This window comes from Syngnathus scovelli, chromosome 6, assembly GCF_024217435.2.
Source record: "Syngnathus scovelli strain Florida chromosome 6, RoL_Ssco_1.2, whole genome shotgun sequence".
In the NCBI taxonomy this organism is placed as follows: Eukaryota; Metazoa; Chordata; class Actinopteri; order Syngnathiformes; family Syngnathidae; genus Syngnathus; species Syngnathus scovelli.
In genome coordinates this window covers 11317708-11329923 of record NC_090852.1, presented here as the reverse complement: position 1 = coordinate 11329923, position 12216 = coordinate 11317708, and the positions used below count along the sequence as shown (strand labels likewise).

Below are 12216 nucleotides of genomic sequence, written 5' to 3'. Positions count from 1 at the left end.
CTTCCGGGTCGTGGGTCACTAGTTTTGCTAGCTGGGAAGATAACAAGCTTACCTAGTTCGTCGGCGAGATGTGGCGACTTAATAATTGGAATCTCACTATCGCTTTCTTTATGTGAGGTTACAAATCTTGCGGCGCCCATTTGAAGTAGGGCTCCTGACGATTGCAAGAACTGTCTTGTCATGTTGAGGTGAAAATTGGCAATTTCACGGTGTCGCATTGGAGCCACCCATTAAATGTATGAATATAAAGAGGCACTATCGGAGCAGCGGCCAACAGAGCCACAGAGAGGAAGCGCTGCCCGATTCAGAGCGAGAGGAATCGCTACTGGGACTGGACAAAGCACGATGGGGGCTACGATGGGACCGCTTCTGCACTGGCTGCACGATGTGGCAGCCGTGACTCTCCTGAAGGCCCGGAGAACTTTATTCCAAGCTGCTGTACTTTTCTGTGTTCTGGGACTACTGCTCTGGGTGTCCATCTTCCTGTACGGTAGTTTCTATTATTCCTACATGCCCACTGTGAGCTTCTCGGCTCCCGTGCACTTCTACTACAGCTCCGATTGTGAGGCATCGGAATCAGAGCTTTGCTCATTCCCGACGGCCAACATCTCCCTCTTGAGGAACGACAGGGACCAGGTGATGGCTTATGGCCAACCTTATCGAATATCTTTGGAGTTGGAGTTACCAGAGTCTCCTGTGAATGAACATCTGGGCATGTTTATGGTCAAAATGTCGTGCTACACCAAAGGTGGCAAGATGGTGTCGTCTGTTCGACGTTCAACAATGCTGCATTACCGCTCCACCCTTTTGCAGACTCTCAGCACTTTCTTCTTTTCTCCTCTCCTCTTGACCGGGATGGCTGAACAGAAGCAGCTCATAGAAATCGAGCTCTTCTCTTCCTACAAGACCAATAGTTATCAGCCAACCATCGGCACGGTCATCGAGATCCAATCCAAACGTGTGCAAATCTACTCATCCCAGCTCCGCATTCATGCATATTTCACCGGCGTCCGTTACGTCATCTACAACTTCCCCTTGACATCTGCTGTGATTGGTGTGGCCACCAATTTCGCCTTCCTCAGCGTGATTGTGCTTTTCAGCTACCTGCAATTTATATGGGGTGGCATCTGGCCCCCGGATCAGGTACGTGTCAAAGTCATGATTGGGGACAGCACACGCATGCAGCAGAGAAGAGAGGAGGTGAAGAAGCGCATGGAGAAGGAAAATTCCCAGAAAGAACTGAATTCCCAGAAAGAGATGGATTCCCCAAGACTGATTGGATCTTTGAATGATGCACCTGATGAGCAGGCCGATGACACGGCGGTGGCGCAGTCATCAAAAACATCGTTTGTGGAAGTAAATGCCACTGAAGCTGATGTTCCGGATTCTGAAAAAGATGTGTCTCCTGACTCCGTAATGCCTGAAGCGATAGACCAGAGTGAGGCGACACTCCGACAGAGATCTGGTCCATCAAAAAGCCATGTTGACATTAAGAGTACTTAGTGCATACAGTATGCAGTCCGTTGGATATAGTTGCAGAGCTTAACAAAAGCAAACACCTACTATTAGAAGTCAATAGCATATAGAGCTTAATGTTTTAATTAAAGAGGTTTACTCCTATAATCTGTCTTCTCGCTACAATTATCTAATAACACGGACTTGTTTTATTTATATATACAGTATAAGCTAACACACGCACTTAAGTCAAATTACAAATTGGGAATATTACTTTTTCCGCAAAGCGATTAACATGTAAAACTAGTATGTTTGTTTTTAATAGTTCCTGAGGGGCTTTGTGAATCTGTCGCATGAATCATTCTTCTCATATCGCACAAAAACGTTTCGAGTGCAATGACTCGTTTCACCATCGTAGCACTGAAGAACTTACAAAACTGGTCTTCTTCCCACCAGTGCTTGTCAGATTTACAATGTGCACAACGCAAGTGTTGAAAACTGTATTTATTGTTCCACAGAAGAGGAAAAAATGTTTGTTTTAGATGGATGTTTTAAGTTATGTATGTTTCTTGGTGTCTCTTGATATAACACAGCATGTTCAGCATTTGATGTTTCCAACTTTTGTGTTTCTCAAGGTAAAAGGGTCATCCGCTATGTGTTTAAGCTCAGGTTTGAGTAAGTTATGAAAAAAAGTTAGTCTTAGATGAATGTTTTAAGTTATGTATGGTTTTTGGTGTTTCTTTATGTAACACATCTGCGTTCAGCATTAGGAGATGTTTCCAACTTATGTGTTTCTCATCTCATTGAAGGTAAAAGGGTCATCAGCTATGTATTTAAGCTCATGTTTGAGTAATTTAAGGTACCAAAGATATTGACAGACTTTCATCTATTCTGTTCTGCTAAAAAGAATGAAAAGATGTTTCTTGTGCACTGTCACTAAATAAAAACATGAACACAAATGATAGTACATTTATTTTCTGTCTCAGTCTGTGCGAATGAAAGTTGAACTCACATGATACTCTGTTTTTAAGATGTCTTGAAAGACGTCAAAAAAGTTTCCCGCTCGTCTATAATGATTTTATTCTCTAAAGACCGCCGCGCTTGTTGTTGAGATGAGGTCCATTGGATAATGCTATTTATGGTAAGAGATGATTACATAAAAGTACTATACATATGTAAGTAAAGAAATAAAACATTGGGTTTGTGAAATGAAAAAAACAGTTATCAGTTAGACTGTACAAAAGAACAAGCTGAATACATATTGGAAACATTTTAGTCTTCACTTTTCCCTCCTAAAGTTAGCTGTTTACAGAGCATTTGATAATATTGCAAATGCAAACCGTTGATAATAGGGTCGGAATGCGGTGACAATAAAAGCCATTAGCAGGCTTCATTCAAACGACATCTCCAATCTATCAGATGAATTATGCATTATTCCGGATCTGGAGTGCCCTAATGGACTGAAATCCCCGTCCATCATTTGATTTATATCCATCCTTGCATTTAGCCTCAGTGAAGTGATATATACCACTGCTCTGCAATCCTAATTTAAGATGTTTTATCTTTTTGTCCAAGTGCCAAACCAACACAAAATAGTTGACAATATACACATGGTTTTGATATATCATGCACTTTCTGCTGTAACCCAGAGAACCTGAAAAAGGGCTGAACTTTTCAGCCAAATTGCCAAACTGTAAAATAAGTGTAATTGTGACAAAAAAACAACAACACTGCATGCTTTTCATTGCAAAGACCCACATGGTGTACACTGTTTCGATCAACTAAGTTTTTCGGTTATTTCACTTTTTGCATGTGACCCCCCCCCCCTCCACACACAAACACACACACATGCACACACACACACAAAAGGCATAAAACAAACCACTAAAATAAACTCGCATTATATAACCGTATCTATGACCTTCATTGGAAATACTAAAATGCAATCAAATGAATAAATGCTATTGGTATTTATTTTGACGTACTACATACAGTAATAACTAAATATGGTTCTTTGGCCTGTAGCGAGCTGCAGTCATTTTGATTTAGGAACCCTTTTTTTTCCTTATGACCAACATGTTACATGTTGCCTTCCCATATATGGCTCAAATACCAATGGTATGAAGGCCTCTGCACACCCCTGTGCTTCAAGTGATCCACTTGAGTGACGTCCTGTCCTTTCAGGCCTCTTCACAGCTGAATGTCACTTTGTGACGTGACCTTAAACGTTGGGCTCCTCCTCTGGCTCCATCTCTGAAACCTTGGCTTTGGAACCTTCATCTTCCTGCTCGTCGTCGGAGCAGTCCGCCCAGCGCCCGACCCTTCGGACTCCTTCAGCCACCATTGGTGCATTGACACATGGATTGTGGTCATAGATGACTAGTTTTAGCCCCTGCAAATGTGAGAGGGCGGGGAAGCGCTGGATTTTGTTTCGATCCACATCAATGACAGCAAGGAAGTGCATTTCCAACAACACTGGCGGGAACTCCATCAGCTCGTTCCCAGCCAGCCAAATACTTCTCAGTTCTTCCAGCCTGTTAAGTTCATAGGGTAAGCAGCGTATTTGGTTGTAGCCAAGGTGCAAGGTCTTGAGATTGGGAAGTTCACAAACCACATTTGGGAAGACTGTAAAGCAATTTGTCTCCAGCCACAGGGTGTTAAGTTCCTTCAGGTCTTGGAGTTCCTCAGGGAGGTAGAAGAGTTTGTTGTTACCCAAGTAAAGGATGTTAAGCTGAGGCAGTCTGCAGACAGCTGCAGGTAACTCCTCAAAGCAGTTAAAGTCAAGAGCCAGAAGCTGAAGCTTCCTCAGGCGGTCGAGTTCATCAGGCAAACTGCTAAGGTTGTTGTCGCTCAGATAGAGCTTGACCAGCTCATCAAAGACACAAGCAGCAACAGGGAACTGGCGCAACTGACGGCTACTCAGGTCCAGAGTCCGATCAAGCGGCATCTCCTCCAGGTCCCCCACTAGGAAGCGCTGACAGCGTTTTGATGGAATGAAGGCGATGACACCTCGCATGGCATTTCCCATTTTGCTGCTCCTTCACAGGAATTTGAGGTAATCGGGTGCCATCTTTATGTATTTTTCATCTCAGTCCACTGTAACGCCCCAATTGCAGCTCCAAAGTGCATGAAAACGTGTAGAAAACAGCAGTTGTTAGATTACAAATATGAATGATGTAACAATCAGATTGTTAGGATGCTAATCACTGCACACCATTTCATGTCGTCAAAAACTACACAGTTGAGTAAAATACAATAGCACTGATCACATAAATAATACCCATTAAAATAAAACTACCTACTTTCCGACAAATCTGATCCATAACTATCTTCATCGCCAACAGTTAGCAATGTATTTATCCAGTATAATCACCTGAAAAAACATCAGATTCCCTGAGTGGATGTTCCCCAGTGCCTAACTCGGTGCCTCTGAGCTTTGGCCTGACTTTCAAGGCAACCACTAACAGTTCTCTCCTCCCCATTTGTGCTAAATGACTCCCCCCCTCTTGTTCCCTGTGCTGACAGAGGTGGGACAAAGGGAAAGACAGGGAGGGGCACAGCATGTCATGGATATGCATAATGGGAATCTTTTATTTTTTCTGCCAAAGTCGCACATATCCTGTTTTGATAAGGCTGGACACAGTTCTTCGTCTGCAGAAAAAATGGCGTGACAAAAATTTGATTGTTTGGATCGTTTCCTCTTGAAAGCATTCACATTTTAATGCAATTATTATAGAAGCACATTAGGTCAAGTGTATGATCAAATGTACATTTACTTTCAATTTGACTTTCTTTTTTTAGCAATTCCAGAAGTGTTAACACCAAACTTCATCGTCTTGCATACCTTTAGCTACAAGATATTTTTTAACTGGATCCAACTGGATGAAATGTCATGTTCCTTATCAGAGAAGGCCCTGGTCTTTGTTCACTGGCACGTCCTCTTCCCTCTTCACCCTCTTATAGAGTGGGCTGCTCTGGCAGGAAACCAGCACATGTGGAATATCCGTCATTGTTGAAAATGCACTTGTTTTGTCCTGAAACTTTCCAGTCAGTGAGGTGTCAGTCATGCCATTACTTGGACAGTCAAAGTCAGAAATGTTACAGTAAGCTGAGACAAGTTTGACAAAGAGTATTCTGGATATCTTGCATCACACTACTAGATGCACAGTACCATCTGCACAGTCTAATAAGAACTATGATCCACATTTTGCCTTTGATAATAAAATGACAAGTTATTATTATCAAGCAGAATTGTTTTTATTTGGAAAGCTATATTTTTACTCATGGTGACTTTATTGAATGTCTCTAAATTGCGAACGTGTAATTACTGTGAGCTGATGGCCAGTAGAGATGAAATAACTATCTTCTCTGGTGGGCTACCGATACAATGGAACACTCGGAGCATTGACAATTATCCACAAGAACCATTTAAGACATCAATGTTTGTCTCACTTGTTTTCCATGCAGGCATTATGGGGTACCACAATCTAGCTCCATCCAACCACCCTTTTCTGTATCATTTGTTCAATCACATGTATGTATTTATAACTTTGATGTAATAAGTTCTGTTAAGTTAAAATTTAGTACTCCCAATGGCATAGCATATATTGTGTTTTTTAAAATATAATCAGATCAGCAGCCTCAGCTAAATCAAATTAGTAAGCATGGAATAAATCCACTGTCACTTCTTTCCATCCGTGCTTGCCACAAGTAATTTATGGGTACGGTGAAAGATAAAATGGGGAGTGGATGAGAAAATTAAAAACCAAGCAACCAAGTATACAAAGAAATAATAAATCCTCATTAATCATCCACGTTCAAGATTGTGTGTCCTCATTAGGATCACAAGTGTGCTGGTAAACTTAGTGTTACACAGTTGCACGGCACAAAAGGACAAACAACCATTGACACTCAGACGCCACAATGCTGCCGCGACTCCTTATTTTGTAATTATTTCCGCAAATGTTTGCTTTTGTAATTTGTTAAATTGCAAAGAAAGTAAAGATGATTATTAAATTGAAGCCCTTAAATGAAACATAATAGAAAAGAGAAGTGAAAGCATATGAAGGCGAGCTACGGGGTTTAAGATGCAAAAGATTATAATGATAGAGGGGGCGTGGCAGTAGTTTTAGTGGTGTAAATTTCCAATGTAAATTTTTGTAGTCTCAATTGTTGTTTTCGTCGTTGTTGTTCGGTGGTGAGCATCACCCCATGAGAACTACAGACTCGTTCGGGCTTGTGTACGGAAGTGGTCTGCAGGTTGTAAGGTCAAAGGGTAAAGGCTATTTCTCTTTTCGGTTGAGAACACAGCCATCTTGGATTTAACGAAGTCAAGTGAAATTGATGCGGTGAGCCGATTTTTTAAAATTGTATATCGCCTTTCTAACACGACGCGCAGCTCAGGTCGTTGAAATGAATGAGAGAAATTAGCCCCGGTGTTTTCCTGTGCCTCTTCGCGGGGGAACGGCTCATTTAGCTATTAGCTTCATCTGATTGTTGCTGTCGCTGCTTTGGCAAACGGAGCGTAAATTGAGACGAGAAAGAGACATCTGTCTCGAGGTATATGCATTCTAGCCTCTTCTTGCTACCAACGCCGGGATGCCTAAACACATAGATTTCCGTAATACGCGTAGAAAAGTGCACAGATAAAAATTGTTACGAGCATAATGGTTGCTTTGCGAAGCCGCATTAGCTAAGCTAATGCTATATACAAGCACGGCATCCGCTTATAGCCTACCTGCCTACATGGTCATGTCTCTAGCTAACTAGCATGTTAGCATCGCAAACAGATACCGAAAATGTGAGAAAATATATACTATGGCAAACTGTTAAACATTAAGTTAACAGAAACGTTGCACTTCCATACTATGTATTGTTCCGTAATGTCATATTTGTAATCGGCGCCTCGCGTTGTATGTGTCGCCAACTGTTCACTCTGTGGAAGCGTTTGTCTAAATATCTATATCTGTGTAAAATACAAGAAACACTACAAAGGTGCCTTTTTTTGTCTGGATATATTTTATAGCTCGCAAGCAAAAGGACACTGCGTGCATCTTTAATCCCAAAAGTTAAAACTAATAAATAAGAGAAAAACTAACAAAAAAGTGTCAACAAAGACGCTTATTTACAATGCGTACAAACATGTGGCAATTGCAGTAGTTTCGTCCAGGATAAGTAAAGGTAAATAAGTGGAGCCACACAATCCCGATTTAGTTCACTCAAATCCTATTGCTGACCTGAACTTTGATTGTATTTTTCTTCCCAGTCACACTTCCCTTCATAGATACCTATATTTTTTTAACTCTCTTTGCAGGTGACATAAGGCATGTTTGGTTCGAGAAAGTTTGTGGAGGTAGTGGACAACGACTTCACTGATGAAAGCATGTATTACAACCAGCCGTCGATGTTCCCGCATCGTTCGGACAAAGACGTGAGCTTTCTTTAGTCCTAGCTTGGTTAACTGTCTATCCAAGGACTTATCCCTTCATGGAATGTTTCTCCCCAGATGCTGTCGTCACCTTCACCATCCTCATCCTCGGGGCAGCTATCTCAGCTTGGTGCAAGTTTGTACGGTCCACAAAGTGAGTGCGGAAACAGTGACACACTGAGGATATTTTAAATGATTAAAAAATATATTGTGTAGGACTCGTAAGTGTATTTTAACACAAACCTGAACATCATACGGGTATTAAAAGTGTTATTTTGTAGACATTTTGAATGCATGGACTTTTAATTGGAGTACCTGGCTGTATTTTCTGTGTTTTTACCAATACAGTATTATTTTTCCTTTGCAGGTGCACTCGGCTTTTCGGTGAGAGGCATGGGCAACAGTACGCCTCAGTTAAACCGAAATCTAACACAAAGTACGCAGCTACAAAGTCACATCACCCCGACAACTGGTGTCCCCACCATGTCCCTCCATACCCCTCCATCACCAAGCAGGTGCCAGGCTCATGACACTTGAATTCACCTGAAATTAAATGACCTGATGTGATTTGAGAAAAAAAATATGGACTGATAAATGTTTCCCTGTTTCTTTCAACAGGGGGTCTTTACCGCTGAACACGAGGAATATCCTGAACCACTCTCAGGTCGGTCAAGGCATTGGCATGAGCGGCAGGACCAATAGTATGAGCAGCTCAGGCCTCGGCAGCCCCAATCGCAGCTCTCCTAGTATCATATGTATGCCCAAACAACAACCAGCACGCCAAGCCTTCACTGTAAACAGGTATGAGACTGTCATTTCATGGACACCTGCGCTTGATTAGTCTTAAGCTTTTTTTTCTACATACCGATTTTCTCTGCCAGAGTTTCGGGTGTGTTATTAAGCATTTTTAAGTATGTCTAATCTGTAATATATGCAGCATGTCCGGATTTGGAATGAACCGCAACCAGGCTTTTGGGATGAACAACTCGTTATCAAGCAATATCTTCAATGGCACAGGTCAGTGCGTTAAACCAATGTGTCTACAGAAGTAGAAGATTTTTTTCCCCTCCAACACCAACAATACAAGGTGTATCTCAATGCTTCATTGTTTTTTTTATTTATTTTAATATTGATTATTACAGATTATAACTAACTAAACCAAAATTAACTATTTAAAGATTTTTTATTTATTTTTTTCTCAGCACAGACAATGCTCTAAAATTGCATTGTGAAGGCTTTTTGTTGTGCACTGAAGACCACATTTTAGTGAATTGAGTAGATAGCATGTTTTTGTCCCCTTTCTGCAGATGGGAGTGAAAATCTTGCGGGACTGGATCTGTCAGATTTCCCTGCGTTAGCGGACAGGAGTCGGAGAGAAGGGACCGGCAACCCAACACCCGTGCTTAACCCGCTGGCTGGCAGGGCTCCCTATGGTAGGCCAATAGGCTGCAGAAAGCTTCTTTCAAACACTACGTAATCAGCACATAAACAATTTGCGTCATTAAGAAGCCTGGATAAACCCGAATATCAAATTATACCGGTTTTATGGCAATTACTTTTTTGTCTAAAACTGTCCCATTGTTGTGTTGCTGATTAACTAACAAGTTGGCATGGTGACAAAACCATCAACGGAACAGACACAGGATTTCTCAATCCATAATGAGGACTTCCCCGCATTGCCCGGCCCAAATTACAAGGATCCGTCGTTGACCAGCGATGACAATAAAACTGTAAGTGCACAACAACACAGGATACCAAACAGTCCTTTGTGATCTCATACCATTTTTTTTGTCTCTGTTCTTGTGATTTGTTTAGAACTTGAACTCAACAAGCAAGAACACATCCAACACAGATGGGCCCAAGTTCCCCGGGGACAAGACGGCCTCGGCGCAGAACAACAACCAGAAGAAAGGGATCCAGGTGTTGCCTGATGGTGAGCACTCGCAGTGGACTGCTGCAATTTTATGGAGAGAGAAGTTTAAGGTTGACAAGCTCACGGCGTAAGAGATTAGAGGAGAGGTTGCCTGGCTCGGCTGATGAGGCATTGATGATAAGAAGTGCGCTCTAAACCCTCGTCATGTCTCGTGGCCGCAGGTCGGGTGACGAACATTCCCTCAGGCATGGTGACGGACCAATTTGGTATGATTGGCCTTTTGACGTTCATCCGGGCAGCAGAAACGGACCCCGGGATGGTCCACCTGGCACTTGGAAGTGACCTCACAACGCTGGGTCTCAATTTAAATTCACCAGAGTACGAGTGTAGCCGCCTCAGCAAGCAATACTCTTGATGGACCGCATCCTCAAAATGTGACTGACCCCTGCTTCCTCTCTTGATAGAAACCTTTATCCCAAGTTTGCATCACCCTGGGCCTCAGCACCCTGTCGACCTCAAGATATTGGTAAGAGACTAACATGGATACAAGTTTCTTCTCTTAAAAGACTTAGTTGACATTTGCAATTTTTGCAATTTTAGACTTCCATGTTCCATCGGAGTACTTGACAAATATCCACATAAGGGACAAGGTAAATAAAGTACAGTAAAACCTCTTAAATTGAATGCAGTTTGGTTTGAGATGCCGGTCAGCCACATTTTTTTCTCTCCTTTATTCGTCTTTCTCGTTACTCACAAAAAAGTAATCATTGAATACATTTCCTCCTGGGTCAAACGGTTGCCATCATAAAACCTACAGGCAGTGTTTTAAATAGCATTTCTCTATTGTTGATCATCATACAAGTGTTAAGTTAACCGCTATTTAGTTAAGTTAAGCACTATTTACAAAAAAACCCCAAAAACAACGACCCCGTTACAGGTGGTATGATGATGAAATGCAAATATTTACTGTGTGTATGGGAAGTGATTCTATACATAAGAAGGCAAAGACACAGCTCACTTTATATTAGTCTATGATAAACTGAATGTGATCTTTTATCATCTGTATACAGTAGTCTAATTTATATTTAGGATTATATAATTCTATTGAGCAGTCAAAACAGGCATGTCTAGTGTTTTGTAGAGACGGCACCAAAAAGTTTAAGAACAAGCGAAACACTAAATGCTCACTGAAGTGAAATCCCACAAGATGTGCAGTGACATTTATGTGACTTTAGAAGCGTATTTGATCAGGAGTTTAGTTCAACGTATTTGACTTAAGAGGTTCCATTGTAAATGGCTGTAGTCTTCAAAGTGCGTTAAAGTGGTGCCTTTTGGTCCTTCTTCTTATTTTTTTTGCTGTCCTGCATCCAGCTGGCTCCGATTAAACTGTCTCGATACGGCGAAGACTTGTTGTTCTACTTGTACTACATGAATGGTGGCGACTTGCTACAGCTTCTGGCAGCAGTAGAACTGTGAGTAGTGATAATGAATTATTCAACCTGGGTCTTGTACTCCCTGGGGTTTTAAATCATCCTCTTTTTACAACTCATCTGCCCAGCTTTAACCGGGACTGGCGGTACCACAAAGAGGAACGACTTTGGATCACAAGAGCCCCTGGTATGGAGCCAACACTGAAGACCAACACCTACGAGAGGGGCACCTACTACTTTTTTGATTGTCTTAACTGGAGAAAAGTGGCCAAGGTAAAATGCTCTGCTGCTAAGTTCCAAGCGGTCTTTTAAAATAGCAAGAGCGCTCATTTGTTGTTGTCCAAAATTGTCTGTAAATCGAAGGAATTCCATCTGGAGTATGACAAGCTGGAAGAGAGGCCTCACGTGCCAACAACATTCAACTACAACCCAGCTCAGCAGGCCTTCTAAGGCCGACCTGTTCGCAAAGCTACAGCTGTTCCTGCACATAATGCTGTCGTCCAGGGAGGGCGCTGTGGTTCTCACAGCCTGGTTTTTATTCCTCGATGATTTGTCTCTTTGACTGCAGGAGAGGCGAGTCTGACATCAGAACTGCCTACCGTTCCAAAATTTCATGCTGCCCTAAACAGCAACACTTTTGTTTTTATTCTATTTGTTTCCCCCTGTTTTTGTCTCGTTTTGAGCAGGGTCTGTGTTATGTTTACATCTGAGTCTGAAGCCTGAATTCTCCCAGGAAGGAGTAGTGACCCTCGTTTGTAAACAGCAGACAAAGCGAGGGGGAAGGCAAATTTAAAATCCTCAGACTCAAGTGAAAGGGTGAAAGAAATGCAATGTTTATTGTTGCACTATATTTAGTAATAAAAGAACACAACATTTGTTTGTGCTTTTTTATTGTCCCGACACTTCCTGCATTTGTTTTGTTTCCATTCTTCCCTTGGTTCAGGTACCAGTATTTGCAATTTCTCACCCTTTATTCCTTTTATTCCACCACCAGCTATTTCCTATTTCATGTTTCTCCTGATGACTGTCTC

General features: G+C 41.9%; 3 protein-coding genes across 5 annotated transcripts; 2 read left to right on the top strand and 1 right to left on the bottom strand.

The window, feature by feature from the left end:
- Positions 1 to 14: 14 nt before the first annotated feature.
- LOC125971256 (seipin) lies at positions 15 to 2414 on the top strand. The gene has a single exon (XM_049724342.2). It carries the CDS (start codon positions 235 to 237, stop codon positions 1501 to 1503), a length of 1269 nt encoding a protein of 422 aa, XP_049580299.1. The 5' UTR covers positions 15 to 234; the 3' UTR covers positions 1504 to 2414.
- Positions 1818 to 5190, bottom strand: lrrc10 (leucine rich repeat containing 10). 3 transcript variants are annotated; one of them, XM_049724343.2, is made up of 2 exons: positions 4758 to 5190; positions 1818 to 4571 (listed from the first exon to the last, which is right to left on the bottom strand). In XM_049724343.2, exon 2 carries the CDS (start codon positions 4481 to 4483, stop codon positions 3677 to 3679), a length of 807 nt encoding a protein of 268 aa, XP_049580300.1. In that variant the 5' UTR covers positions 4484 to 4571; positions 4758 to 5190; the 3' UTR covers positions 1818 to 3676. The 3 variants fall into 3 exon arrangements, with proteins under 3 accessions (XP_049580300.1, XP_049580301.1, XP_049580303.1); XM_049724344.2 differs by having other exon boundaries at positions 4829 to 5190; XM_049724346.2 differs by having other exon boundaries at positions 1818 to 4551; positions 4829 to 5190.
- A 1447-nt stretch (positions 5191 to 6637) lies between these two features.
- Positions 6638 to 12061, top strand: cnot2 (CCR4-NOT transcription complex, subunit 2). The gene is made up of 15 exons (XM_049724335.2): positions 6638 to 6803; positions 7769 to 7885; positions 7961 to 8036; positions 8250 to 8397; positions 8501 to 8683; positions 8820 to 8899; positions 9190 to 9315; positions 9488 to 9612; positions 9698 to 9815; positions 9977 to 10133; positions 10220 to 10281; positions 10356 to 10405; positions 11127 to 11227; positions 11314 to 11458; positions 11549 to 12061. The coding sequence occupies exons 2-15, from the start codon at positions 7781 to 7783 to the stop codon at positions 11633 to 11635; spliced, it is 1563 nt and encodes a 520-aa protein (XP_049580292.1). The 5' UTR covers positions 6638 to 6803; positions 7769 to 7780; the 3' UTR covers positions 11636 to 12061.
- The last annotated feature ends 155 nt before the right edge of the window (positions 12062 to 12216 follow it).

Bases quoted from the DNA above. Each gene is read 5' to 3' on its own strand.
- LOC125971256 (XM_049724342.2), top strand. From the start codon at position 235: ATGTATGAATATAAAGAGGCACTATCGGAGCAGCGGCCAACAGAGCCA.
- lrrc10 (XM_049724343.2), bottom strand. From the start codon at position 4,483: ATGGGAAATGCCATGCGAGGTGTCATCGCCTTCATTCCATCAAAACGC.
- cnot2 (XM_049724335.2), top strand. From the start codon at position 7,781: ATGTTTGGTTCGAGAAAGTTTGTGGAGGTAGTGGACAACGACTTCACT. The intron at 8,037-8,249 runs GTGAGTGCGGAA...TTTCCTTTGCAG, and splicing joins AAGTTTGTACGGTCCACAAA to GTGCACTCGGCTTTTCGGTG. The intron at 10,282-10,355 runs GTAAGAGACTAA...TTGCAATTTTAG, and splicing joins CTGTCGACCTCAAGATATTG to ACTTCCATGTTCCATCGGAG.